Raw genomic sequence first — 14,287 nt, 5'->3', positions numbered from 1 at the left:
AGTAGAGTAGAGCAGGGCAGAGAGATGGAAGCAAAATATATTAAACCCGGTGTTAATACAGCAGAACTGGAGAGAGGAGTGAAAAATAAATAGAGGTGGGCATGGCTCAAGTAGGGCGACAAATTTTTCACTTTAAGCCCTGACACTGTCATTTTTGTGTAGGAATTAAGCTACAATACATGACGTATGTTGTTTTAATTAATAAATACAGTGTGAATAAAGATTACATAACATAAAAATAACTGCAGTCTTTGTTATTTGATAGCCGCTTAAATTAAACAATTTTTATAGGCCAAGTAAAAACTGACTTTGGGCAAGTAGATCTCTGACCAACTTGCCCGACCGGGCAAGTGAAAAAAAAACCTTAGCGTTGAACCCTGCCAGCTATGTATTCCCCGGACAGCTCGGCATGAGATCGCGAGTAATCCTTTAACTTTTCCCCTCGAAAAATGGCATGACATGCCTTGTCACCACTCGTCACGATTTTGGACTTTGTGTATTTAGGCTGCTCTGGTGCGAAAACCATAAGGAATAAAAGAAAAACGATGCCGGATTCAGGAAGCCGAGAGCTCCCTGAATCCAGTGATACCAAACATCACATGGTTTGATGATGTAGTGCGCCTGTGAGATCCCATTTAACAGAGGAGGGAGGGAGCACGGACGCCAGCGTCCTAACAGAGTTAACGAGGTTAAAGGTACATTATTGCCACCTCCTCCACTGTCGACTCGTTTGCTGTTGTGTAAAATTTTTGACTCTGCCCTCTAAAGCCATCTATTGGCTGTATCAATGCCAACATCTAGGACACGTGGAAGTATGAGGGCAGAGATGTTTACAAGCTTTGAAATGGACATATCTATTTTTGTACATAATGAGAGTATAAGTGGGCCTTAAATCATGCCATGCACGCAGTGTCCCACAGCCACGTCGGCTGGCGTCCCACAAGTAACCCTGACATGCTGGAAGGCTTATGGGTGCGTCCATCAATGCTTGCAAATGTGTTGTGTGTTTGTGTGCTGTTTAATTTCAATCTTTGTAGGTAGAATTATCAGTAAGCACCATTCAGACTTTATTACTCTGTTTTTTCTCCACAGTTATCAATAAACAGTTCGTTTAGTAACATGATTACCTGTGATATGATGTGATACAGGTGGAGGCATTCATGAAGCAGTTACCCAGAATCCTCCCTCGGAGCTCCATCCCTGATAAGACCCAGCTATCGGTCCGCTCCTCTCCCCCCTCACTGGCTCCCAAAGATGCCTCAGGTGTCGGGGGGGCTTCTGGACCCGGAGGCCCAGCTGCTGCTGCTGCCGCTAGTGGTGGTGGGGTGAAGGTCATTGCCATGGCGACGCTGCCCCAGCAGCAGGGCGGGCCTGTCCCAGTGATGATCCTGCCTCAGGGCTGTCTGTCGTACGAGCGGGAGAAGGTTGCGCCCCCGCCACAACCTCCTCCTCCACCTCCTCCTCCTCCTCAGCAGCAGCAGCAGCAGCACACCCCTGCAGCCCCCACCTCAGTGGTCCAGAAAGCACGAGGGAACGCCAGCAAGCGCCCCCTGGAGGTGGTGGCATCAAGCGGTGGCCCTGTGGGTGTGTCTGGTGGTTCTGCTGCTCCTCCAGTGAAACGGAAACGTGGCAGACCAAGAAAACCTCGACCGGAAGACACCCTGCCTCCTCCTCCTCCTGCTGCTCTTTCTCCCAAGCCTCCCCCTCCTGCCCCTCCCTCCCATCCTCCCATCATCACCTCCCTCACCGGCGGCGTCATCCAGAAAGCTTCCTCCTCCTCCTCCTCCTCTTCCTCCTCCTCCTCGCAGCAGGTGCTGGAGCTGGTGATCCAGGACCAGCCGGGGCTGGTTGTCAGTCAGCTACCAGCAGTGTCGGACCCTGCTCACCGGCTGGTGGAGCACCGCGGGGTAGTGGTGCAGTGTCAGCCAGGTGGCGCAGTGGAGGCTGACCGCCACAGCAGGCCGCTGCTGCTGTTCCAGAGTCCAGGGAACCCCAGCTGGGAGCTGGCGGCGTCGGGACGGACCCCAATGGTGGAGGTCATCCAAAAAGCTCCTAGGCCAAGCAATAACAACAGCAGCACCGCTCCTCTACCTGCAGCACACCTCCACCCTCCTCCTCCTCCTCTTCCTCTGCCCACGCTGCACGAGGAGCGGGGTGAGGTTGAGATAACGTTGACGCCGGTGGAGCTGCACGTCAACCCGCCGCTGCCTTCCACCTCTTCCTCTGGTCTTGCCTCCTCTTCCTCCATCTGCTCCATCACAGCAGGGAAGAGTGAGGAAGAGGAGGCAGGAGAGGGCAGCAGCACCTCCTCAAAGAAAGAGGGACACTAGCTGTCATCACTCTTCTTCCTCCTCATCCTTTGTATCAGCCCTCACTCAGCTTTTACCTCACCTGCGACAAAACCCCACCCCCTTATATCCCCTCTTCCCTTATTGGTGGAAATCCCAGATTGGCAACAGCAGAGAGCCAATCGAGGAGGATAAATGAAGCCAAACCTCAACACTCTGTCCTTCCATCGGCTCTCATTGCACTTGTAAACAGACTGGATGCTGTTAGAAACCAGTGAATCTTTATCTGCATGTCTGTCTGTCTGTGTGTCTGTCTGTGTGTCGACTGAAACCAGCAGAACGACTCCTCAGGTGGCCGGACCTGAAATCAAACCTCTTCCTCTCTCATCTTCCCTTCCTTTCTTCCTTCCTTGCCTCCTTGTATCCTTTATCTCCAGACTTGTCATTTTCTGTGCTGAGGTTTGGTCGTCTGCTGCGTTGCTTCAGATCAGTCGATTTATAAAAAAAAACAAAAAAAACAAAACAAAACACAGATAAAAGAACAGAGTGATGTAAAGGAAGGAGAGAAGAGGAAGAGGGGAAGGAGACATGTCTCCAGGATTGAATCAAGCCCCAGATGAAGTTCAGCCTGGAGTGGATAGACACAGAAGATACTACGGGTCAGAGCCTTGTAAAGGTTCTTTGTGCTAAATATGAAAAAATGACCTCTTTAATGGAGCTCTGCCTCAATTCACCTTCACTTCACTTCATACAAAAAAACAAAATAAGATTTTAGGATGCTGTGCTGCAACTGTTGGACAATAAATCTGGATGTTTTCAAGCCTGTAAAAGTTAATTAAGTCAACAAAGAGTAAGTGGAAGTGAAAACAAAGTCCTGGATTGAATGTGAATTGAAGCTCGGCTCCACTCTCCTCTTTAAAGAGTTCCTCTGTTCTAAACAGCTTTGGTTTGTTGTGTTTGTGTTGGTTTAGTAGATGTTTCTGATTGCTTGTGTGTGTCTGTCTGTCTGTCTGTCTGTATGTCTTTGTCTGTGTGTGTGTGAGACAGGGAGAGTTTCAAGGCCCTCATCAACTACAGAAAAACGTTCACATGAAAGTCAGTCATTTATTTAGTCGAGGCTAATTATCAAATCCTTAATTCAGACTTGTTTTTTTTGTATTTTAGTGAGGTCGTTAATGAAATCGTTTAAAACTAATGAAAAACACTTAATGTCAGGTTCAAGTCTGTGGTGGGGGGCAGTCATGTTTGTAGTTTAAAGGCCTGTTTTTCCAAAAAGGCACCTTCAGCCTGGTTCCTGTTTACCTCAGTCTCTTATCAAACCTTTTATTGTTGCTTTAAAAGTTTAACTTTACAGCAAATTTCACTATTTGAAACGACTAAAATCTCACTTCATTGTAGAGCTGCGTGCAGCGCATCGATTCACCCAGCTCCCCCACATGCGATTAAAACACCTGCCCCACATTTTGATTTTTTAATTTTCCGAGCTGGACTGTTTATTTGGAGACTTTTTGAAATATATAAACCGTTCAGTGCTCCACAATGTCAGAGCGCAAGTTTGAAGTGTGCATTCATGGTACTGCAAAAAATCTGAATTTAGAGAGGTTACAAAAAATGATACACAAGGGGCACACAGGCAAGGAAGAGGAAAATTATCGGAAAGTTAGCAACCCTCTCTCTCTTTATCATGAGACTGCTGCTGCTGACCAGAGCTCTGTGCCTGACACAGAGTCACACATACAGGGAGACGGCTAACTAGCTAACACTACCAGGAGGATATTAACAGGTTTAATGACAGAGTGGAGTGTACAACAATTTTTTTTTTTTTTTGAAGATATTTTTTGGGGCATTTTTGCCTTTAATGCACAGGACAGGTAAGTATGAAAAGGGAAAACAGAGGGGGGATGACATGCAGCAAAGGGCCACAAGCTGGATTCGAACCCGGGCCGCTGCAGCAACAGCCTTGTACATGGGGTGTCTGCTCTACCACTAAGCCACCGACACCCCAGAGTGTACAACTGTTTTTGAAATTTTCCCTTGCCCCTGCAATTTCATCACAAAAAATAACAACATTTATTTGAAAGCTGTCATGAAATCAGGCATTCCAGGCCGCAACAGTCCCAAAAAACAGCCCCAGAAATTCTTGAGAAACTGTACAATCAGGAGCGTGTGGAAGATTATTGACAATGAAAGATCTTGAAAAACACAAAACAAGTTTGAGCATCACTCCATCTGCAACATTTGAGGGCATGCAAGCAGAATTGGATTTGTGCAACTAAAACAAAACTTTCTGCTATTTTACTTTCATATTTTACTGTAAAAGACTTTATCTATGAGGGAAGCTTGAGGTCAGGGACATGGATAAAATCTGCTGTAATTTTTTTTAGTATATTTTGATATAAAACACTTTTTGAAAGACAAACCAGACAGAAATGTTTGTTCTAAAATACCTGACAAATTGAAGTACTTTAACACGTGGATATATAAGTAAATCCTGCAAAGTAATATATACATTTCCCACATAATCTCAGATGACAGAAAACATGTACATCATCATATTACCTGCACCTAAAGAAAGCCAAAACTCTCAAATGTTGAATTTTGTGTCAATACAAAAAAAACCCTTGAATTAAATGCAGTCTTAAGCTGGATAAACAAATAAGGAACTATCTGATCAACAGCTTCATCAACAAGATTATAAATCTGACCAGGTACTTTTACAGTCTTTAATACTCATTGTGACTGATGCATTGGGGTTTGATACCCAGCCCCACCAACCACAGCAAGAACCGACAGTGTTTTTATAATTTTTCATTTTCCTCATCTCCCAAGATGCCAAACTTACATGTCTGACATTAGCACTTACTTGTCCACAAAATGCCTCCAGCTTTATCCACCCCTAGGACACAAATGTCTGAGGTACAAACCCAGAAACGCAGAAGTTTGTCATCTCCTCTGAAGAAAATGGCTTCAGCTCAGGCACAGAGAGCAAAGCACAAAGTCACCTGCCACTAAGGACATGCAGTAGAATTCCAGTATGTGTTAATGATGAGGAATATTTGCAGAAAAATGGCTTCTGTAGCACTGAGTGGACAGGATTAGCCTGCTAGCCTAGCTTAACTGTTATTGTATGTTGCCATGAACACTTTGCACTAACTCTTTGACCACCTTCTCTCACTCACCACTGAAGCACTGTCTGGGTTAGCGGTGTGACGTTACCATGTCTGAAGATCTAAGATGTTCATTTCTGATTTCGGTCTTTGACTTTCCTTTCACCTTTCTGCTCACCTTGAAGTCATTTTTGGAATGTGACGTTAATGTTAAAGACACTCACTTTTCACTGTGGTGAAGGACTGATTTTTGTTGTCTAGATGACGTTGACAGAGTTGAGAGCAGTGATCAGAGTAGCTTTTGTAGACCTTTTATAGTCCAAAAAAGCAGATATGCAAGAGAAACTTGTTTGATTTTTAAAAGGTTTTATTGTTTTATTTTGTTATTTTAATTCATTTATTTATTAAAACTGACATCATAAAGTATGGTTCTTGACTTTGAACAACGATGGAGCTATACCTTAGTGACCCATCCTCAGAATATGAAACAAAAACAGCTCCTTATAAAAGATAAAATGTGGTATCGTAGTCATAAACAAATGCAAACACGTCCTTGTTTTTTAATCATCTTAAATGTTTAGAAAATAACACCACAATTTAGGCTTTTTTTTCCCCTGCAAAGCAGGAATTTCAATCTGGCTGGGACAGGCTTGTGATGGAATGTTTTGGGTGAATAAATGACCCGAAAGCAACAAAGACTGAAAAAATTACATTTTTATTAGAATTTAATGCATTTATTTCCATCTCAACCAAATTGCTGTTTCTTTAGGAAAAATATTTTGTGTTAAATCTTTTAGATCTGTGCTCCATCCATAAATGTGTGTTGTTATACATATGATTCATTATTCTAACCATTTAAAGTTACAGAAAAACAAGAGTTTAAACGGTTACCTGTTTTTTATTTACACACAAATTTGCTTCTTCTGTTCCATTTGGAATAAGCTCTTTGTATAGATTATGGTGAAATAAAAACACATTCATAATTGTAAGTTTCCTGTAACTTTAACTGACTAAACATCTGCAGAGTTCATTTATTTCTGTACCAGAAAGTGGCATCCAACGTCCAACCAATAAAACATGATGAGTTTTTTAAAATAAAAGTACAAATTAAAAGATAATTGTTGCAGCTTCAATAAAATCTTGATCAGATCTTGTGATTGTCCCACAAAAGTAAATTCTTTTTTGCAGCAAGACAGCATAAAGACACAACATGAAATATGAAACAAACAGTAAAAAACACACTAAGAAAACTGAAGCACAGAACCTACAGAACCACCACCACAAAACCACCTTAAATTTTAATTCCTAACCTCCTTCGTCAACCAGGAATATTCTGAAAAATTAACTTTTCAAACTGTTTAAATCATTTTCTCCTCCTTTTTTTCTTCTTCATTGGTGGAGTTTGACCCTCCATCGTCATGGTAACGTCACATTGCTGAAATTTGTTCTTCACCCTCTGCCAAACTGCCTCTCGTTCCGTCCGAGGGCGTCTTCTTCATTGTTGGTGCTACAAACTGCAGGGCTCGGCCCTCACTGTTTTCCATCCTGTGATCGCAGATCTATACAAAAAAAAACAAAAAAAAAAAAACGTTTTTTCTGTCAATGCTCACACATCAAGGTGTGATTATGTACACGTGTGTGTGTGTGTGTGTGTGTGTGTGTGTGTGTGTGTGTGTGCGCGTTTCCCTCCGTCCTGTGACAACGAGAGCTTCAGGTCGTGTAAAGGGTGGCCAGAAAAAAAATTGACTGTTAAAACAATATCTGTTGCATGATGGGAAAGTGAGTCTAACCACTTGTCCTTTGCCACGTGAGTGCAGCCTAGCTTACAGCACTACTCATAGTTAATAATTAAAAGGAGCACTAATGATGCTAATAAGTCATTTTTTATCACTTAAGTGAAGTGCGAAAATGTAGAAAAACATCTCAACTAAGATGTCTCGGTCTCCCTTTAACCGCCAAGCCTCAGCCCTTTTCAGACAGAACTGAAACAAATGAAAAGTTTCACTGTTAAAATTTAAAAAGAGAAAGAGAAAGTCCTTGTATGTTATGAAATTATTGTGATATGTGTTGAGAAAATACATTGACAAATATTTCTGTAACTTTCTGCTTCATCCTTGCACTTGGCTGGAGGCTGACTCAGTAGTGTCAGATTTATTTTTATTGGTCAGAATAATAATTCTTGTTTAAAGTATTTAACAGAGAGTTTATGAATAAAGAGAGAAACACTCTGTTATATTAAAGTTGTAGTAACTGGAGGGATTTGGAGAGACTGAACTAGACGTTCAAAGCAACAATTCACTTGATGGGCAACAGCAACAGGAAGCACTTCTGTTAAGGCATCAGTACACCTCTACTTAACTAATTCGTATGAAAACTAGACTGGACTTGTTGGTCTTGATTTGGGACTTGTTGGTTTTGACTGTGGACCTGTTGGTCTTTACTTGGGACTTGTTCTTGACTTGATATGGGAAAAGTGGTCTTAGGACTGTTGGATGAGACAAAAAGCACTTCATTTGAACTTGACTCTGTGTCTTGACTTGTTAGTCTTGACTTAAAATTTGTTGGTTTTGACTCTGGACTTGTTGGTATTGACTTGGGACTTGGTAAGGGTCTTGTTCTTGACTTGGGAGTTGATTTTATTATTAATTCTGACATGGAAATGGTGGCCTCAGGACTGTTGCGTGATACAAAAAGCACTTAATTTGAACTTGACTCTGTATTTTTGACTTGTTGGTAGTGACTTTGGACTGGGTAAGGGACTTGCTCTTGACTTGGGAGTTGATTTTATTATTAATTCTGACATGGGAAAGGTGATCATAGGACTGTTGGGTGATACAAACAGCACTTCATTTGAACTTGACTCTGTATCTTGACTTGTTGGTTTTGACTTGGAACTTGTTGGTTTGACTCTGGACTTGTTGATATTGACTTAGTCGTATTGACTTGGGACTTAGTAAGGGACTTGTTCTTGACATGGGAGTTGACTTTATTCATACTTCTGACACGGGAAAGGTGGGCGATGGTGCTGTTGGATGATCCAAGCACTTTTTTTAATGTAACTTTCGGTTTTGAATCTTGACTTATTGGTCTTGACTTGGGACTCAATTAGGGACTTGTTCTTGACTTGGGAGTTGACTGTATATATAATTCTGAAATTAGAAAGGTGTTCTTTGGTGCTGTTGGGTAATATGACAATCACTTTATCTGAATATGACTCTTGACTGAATCTTGTCTTGTTCGCATTAAGCTTGTTGGTTTTGACTTCATAATTAATTCTGACTGGGGAAAGTTGGTCAGCTCCTCCTAACTGTACGAGATGCAAACAAACAAGTGAGTGAACATCAGGTTGTTCCGTTTTTCGCACTGAAGATGTCCTAACCTGCTCCGTGTGTCAGCAAGTAGGCCAAGCAATTTGTCATTTATTTGAAAAACAGCTCACCCTGGCTCTATTTTGGCAAAGCTTCACACTCCTCCAACCTATTTTCAGAGCAACAGCAAGCTGCTTCTGAGGCTCGCTCAGGGCTCGATACAGCTCTTGGATGTTGTTATAGCTTGTAGTAAATCTGGACAATTTTTCCCGCTCCATTCACCAGACAAAAAGCACTTTGAACTTTACTTGGAGGTTGATGATCTTGACTCTAGACTGGACTTGTTTGTCTTGACATATTTTTGGCTTGGAACTTGGAACTAAGAAACTTGATCTTGACTTTGGAGTTGACTTTATTCTGACATTGGAAAGGTGGTCTCAGATGCTGTTGGATAATACGACAGCCACTCTATTCGAACTTGACCCTTGACTCTGAATCTTGACTCACTTGCTTTATTTGGGACGTGTTGGTTTTGACTTAGAACTTGTTTTTAATGTGGGACTTGTTGGTCCTGACACTGGTCTTTATCTCAGATTTGTTGACTTGATGAGCTGATAAGAACTTCATTTGAAACATACCGAAGACTTACCCTTGCAGGGTCAAAGAAATGAGAGCAAAATTATCTGTCATGTTGTCCAACAGGTTGCAGTCCTCACTTTCTGACTGGATTTCTAATTTCTAACAGTCAGATTGGCTTTTTAACATCAGACTTCCACAATTTGTTTGAAAAGTTGCAGTGAGGTGTGACAGTACGGAAACCTAAGACATAACACAGATGCAATGTATCTCAGCCCTGATATCAAAGTGAAGTAATGCTTTCAGCGTCTTGTTAGAAATCTAGAGTTGATAGAAAAAGTTCAGAGTGAAACCTGAGGTTACTTCTGCAGGATCTGCTGTGCTAAACTGGGCAAACTGCAAACTGGAAATATATTGGGCATAAAAAGTTGTGAGAGCGATCTAAAACAAGCTCAAGAAAGGCTTCAGTGCAAGTCAGCGATGGGAAGCCTCAGTTTGGACCACTTAACGGGATAACTGGACATGTTCTATTTCCTGGGGACAATGGAGGTTTGGGAAGTTCTGAACAGGGACTTGAAGTCCAGCAGCTTTGTGGGAATCTACATTCAAAAGGAGTTTCAAAAAATTCTTAAAGGGAAGTCGTCATTGGCATGAAACCGTAGTTTGGCCCAGTCTGGCTCTTGAACTGGGTAAACTGGGCTACTTGTACTGTGCAGATGTTTGGAAGGAACTTGAAAGATGAGCAACACTGTTGAAGTTAAGATCCAATCTAGATCTGGAAAGTCAAAGATGGGACCCTGGTCCACTAATGGGCAGGACTGGGCTAAGTGGACGTTCCCTGCAGAACAGGGTTTGGAAGAAGTCTGTAAGTTCAGCAGCACTGAAAAAGTTAAGTTGTAAAATAAGTTTGAGGTTAGAGAAAATCTATGATCGCAAGTAGCCCCAGTTTGGCCCTTAAACTGGACTGACTGGGCCAGTTGGAGTTTTCTTTGGAATCTGTGTGAACTTTCAAAGAGGCTTGGAAGTTCATCAGCACAGTGGATGTCAGAATAATAATAAAAAAAAGACCAGGAAATGGTTCATGGGCAGTCAGAGATGGCATGAAGCCCCAGGTTGTCTTACTTCCTGGGCTATGTGCACATGTAGCAGCTTAAATTTAAAAGTCAACATCTAAAATGAATTTGAGAGCCCCAGTGTATCCCTTAAACTGGACTGACAGGGCCAGTTGGGCATTCCGAAGCAGTTGCTTCAGAATCAGTGGGAATATTCGGAAGAAGCTTGGAAGGTCAGCAGCACTTATGAAAGTCCAGATCTTAAAGTAAAACCAGTCAATGTGAAAACAAGAAAGCCCAGTTTGGCTTGCTTTAAGTGGGTGAACTGGGCATGTGGAGTTCCATGCAGAGTGTTTCACAGCACTCTGAAAGTCCAAATCTAAAAAGAGTTGGGAAATGGTTCAGAACCAGCCAGTGAAGGCGGGAAACTCCAGTTCGGCCCAGTTTGGACCTGCAGTAGGAACCCTGGTTTGAAAGTGAAGGTGGTGGTGGGAATCTTTCACTGTGGAGCAATGTTGCTCAAAAACAAAACCAGAAACGGGTCAGATAATCAAAGATTAAAGGATCGGGATTCGGGTAGCGGTGTGTTGACCTTGAAGGATCAGACTCGATGACACAGCGTCCTCTGATGTCACTTCCTGTGCTGTGGTTTTTAAGGGTGCTACATGCATCACTTTTACTGATTTGTTTGTTTGATCTCACTTCATCTTGAAGTTACATAAACATGAGTGTTGTTCATTTCCTTTTAATTCAACCACAGGACTCATCAAAGATTATTTCAAGAAAACAGTTTACTGCAAATGTTTTCATTCAGCTTGTAAACATGTAGGTTCAGTCGTCCAGGTCAAGAGATCCCTGGGCGTACAAAGATTTGTTTTATTCTGTAAGACGCCTCTTAGCTCTTCTGTACTGACTGGTGGGGAGTCAGAGAGCCTTTTTTCACCTGGTATTAACAAGCATTCACCTCTATCTATCATGCATTTCCAACTTGTATTCAGATTTTGTTAGTGGCTACATCATTTACACTAGAAGATCATAAGCCCCTGCGAACAGTTACATCCACAGTCTGACAAGACACGTTAGCAGTTGTGTGGGTACAGCTGGAGATATTGCTGTCAGCAGAATCCAGCATGTCTCCTTCCATAGGACAAAACGATGGATGGTCATGCAACACTTCGGAAGCATTAGCATTTACTTCAAAAAAGATATGTGGTCAAATGCTTCTGACAACCTCGGCAAGTAGTTTGAGTTATCTGATCACAAGACCTCTTGGTGGTTGTTTATGCTTGTATTTAGCGTCATCCACTTGTGATCGGATCACCCAAAACACGTAACCTCTTTTTGGCTGAGGGTCATTGAGGTCAACAGAGTCTTTACAGTCACATTAATCAAATCAACTTGATTGACTTAGCTGTTATGACTCTCACTTGACTGTCATGTGACCTGATTGAGCCTCAGATGAAGTCAACGTGTGAATGACCCAGACGGGTTGAAAGTGCAGAGCACTCACAAACACATCAGATTTAGAGAATAAAATAGATTCAGTTCAGTTCCCTTTGATTTAATTTTATTGTCCACAAAGTAAAATAAAAAAAAAAACATTTTTAAGCACTTCTATTGTTCTAAACAAAAAAAAAATAAATAAAAATAATTAAATGAGTTGATGAAGTCTGATGAGCTGTTTGAAGAATCAACAGTTCTGGTGACGTGATGACGAGACGTTTGTACGACCGAGCTGATCCTGGTCAAACACAGCAGTGAGTGCGATGATGATGGTTAACTCCCAGTCTAAACTGAAAGTAGCTCTGTTTCTTGTCAGAAACCCACTCAAAGTGTTTATTTAATTTCCTGACTTCAGTTATTAAATTCTCATTTTCAAACTGATTTTGAGACATTTGATGTTCTGAATCAGGGATGTCAGTTTTGGTTCATTTTGTGCAAGCCCGATATCCATTAACCGGCAACTACCGGTTAATTTCCTTTTATTACAGTGCTCCATTGACTCAGTGAGCTTTGGTGCTTTAGTTTAAAGCGCTAACCATTTAGAGGTGATGAAATTTTAATGTTATGTAATTTAAATGTCTGGCCTTTTATTTTCTGTTGGCTTTGCTTACTGACAACTGGCTAGCTGTGTAAACATGCAGAAACTGCCCACCCTCAGGTCTTTACTGCTTAGCTAACATTAGCCTTGACAGCTCTACACTGTGCACTACCTGAGTCGAGTGGGGGCCAAGTTAGCGAGTTCCACTGCACACTCTTGATTACCATTTGTAATGCCATCCTGTAGTGGGATGACATTGTTGTGGAAATATTGTGGTCAGCCTCCGGTCTCCCCCCAGGTAGCAGCATCATTTTGAGCCACGAAACCCCTTTAGCATTGTTGACTATGTTAGCTCCACTAACTGTGCTGATGCTGCTAACTGTGCTAACAGAGCTTAAGCCCAGTTCAGATCAAAGATTTGCAACGAGACAAAAGTGTTTTAGAACGCTGCAGAGAAAAGTTGCAGCAGTGTTAACTGGCAGGTCTGAGCTCGACACTGATGATTTTACCTGCAATTCAGCTGGTCAAATCGCCGGCAGCTGGTTTTAGAATGTAAAGCACGTCACCTGTTTCAACAGCCAATCAGCTTGTAGTGAAGTCTGTTGGTCAAGTCAAAATGATCGCTGATGGCATATTCGCTTGCTGCAGCAGGTGCTTCGTCCCTGCCTAGCCCTCTGCTTCCATCCTCACGATGTGCCGGTGTCGGACGGTGGGTCGCTGCAGCATCTCACTGTATGTGCTTATGCCCCGCCCACACACACACATTTACTGACTTATTAATTGGCGCTGGTTATTTATATTTATGTGGAGTATTAATTTTGAATACAGTCCATCTGATGCTGGTTTTGTGTCTGTTTTTTACCATTTCATCACTGTTACAAATGCAACTGTAGCCACTATCTCACTATCACTATTCTCATTCATATTTTAAGAAGCTACAAATTATATTCAGCCACAAAATGAAAAGCTGTAAATCATAACAAGTACAGAGAGTTGTTGCATAGAGATCATACACCGTCTCATTTAGTTGACATGGTGTGAACCAGCTGGTTTTTACAATGTTGCAGAACGGCTGATTGCAAGTAGTTGCTTGTTTCAACTCATCTCATCGTGAATCTTAAGAGTGTTGTTAAACGGGGGTTGTGGCTCAAAATCTGGAGGGTGAGCACAATGTTTCCACGGCACCGCTGTTGGGTTGGGACCACATTAGAAATTGCAGAATGAGCGTTTCCGATAGTCAACTCCCACCTGAACCACCTGGTGCGCAGTGCGGAGCAGCCAAGGCTAGCTAACCAGTGGAGACCGGAGAGTGGGAAGTGGGCAGCTGACTGTCTGTCTCCCACCAGATCCGGGTGGAGCAAAGTGCAGTAAACTAAAGAGTAGCAGAATTAACCTACAGACCAACATGCAGAAGCTTCTCAAAAATTTTCTTGGTGGTTAACCAACTGACAGTTAACCGTTGACATCCCTGTTCAGAGTATTCAACAGAATACACCAGATTATGTTGAGATGAGAAGGAATCATTAGATTTATTTAGCCCTGACCTTTTTTTTGCTACCTCTCGGACTCAGGAACTCTCGGTAATGAAGTCCTCTCAGCAGTCCCTAGATGCGAACCGGAGTGGGATTCAGACATCAAACAGCAGCATTCATGCTGCCATTTTCTGTTCCCTTTGTGCAAATAAGAGAATCACAATCAAGTTGTTTATCCATCGTTTCTACTAAATCTAAAAAAAAGATTTTCATATTGATAATTTTTTTTGTTCTCGTCTGCCTTTGCTCTTTCATACAGTTGCACGGCTTGTTGATGTGCAGATTTTTATCATTATTATTCTTACTGTTGCTATGAAGATTTTTTCAGAGTATCTTTGCTTTTTCAAAGACGCTGTCAGCTTCCTGCATGGTTTTCCCTGTGA

General features: G+C 42.2%; 1 protein-coding gene across 2 annotated transcripts in view; it reads left to right on the top strand.

Annotated features, from left to right (window-relative positions):
* Positions 1–2,816, top strand: part of rfx5 (regulatory factor X, 5) — a 43,488-nt gene extending 40,672 nt beyond the window's left edge. For both annotated transcript variants that reach the window (XM_078176080.1, XM_078176079.1), the window contains exon 11: positions 1,149–2,816. In XM_078176080.1, the coding sequence (XP_078032206.1) occupies positions 1,149–2,330 (1,182 nt within the window). In that variant the 3' untranslated portion in view covers positions 2,331–2,816. The remainder of the gene's footprint in view (positions 1–1,148) is intronic.
* The last annotated feature ends 11,471 nt before the right edge of the window (positions 2,817–14,287 follow it).

This window comes from Epinephelus lanceolatus, chromosome 16 (assembly GCF_041903045.1).
Source record: "Epinephelus lanceolatus isolate andai-2023 chromosome 16, ASM4190304v1, whole genome shotgun sequence".
Lineage (NCBI taxonomy): Eukaryota > Metazoa > Chordata > Actinopteri > Perciformes > Serranidae > Epinephelus > Epinephelus lanceolatus.
Note: the sequence above shows the minus strand (reverse complement) of the source record. Positions and strands in the feature narration are given on the sequence as shown.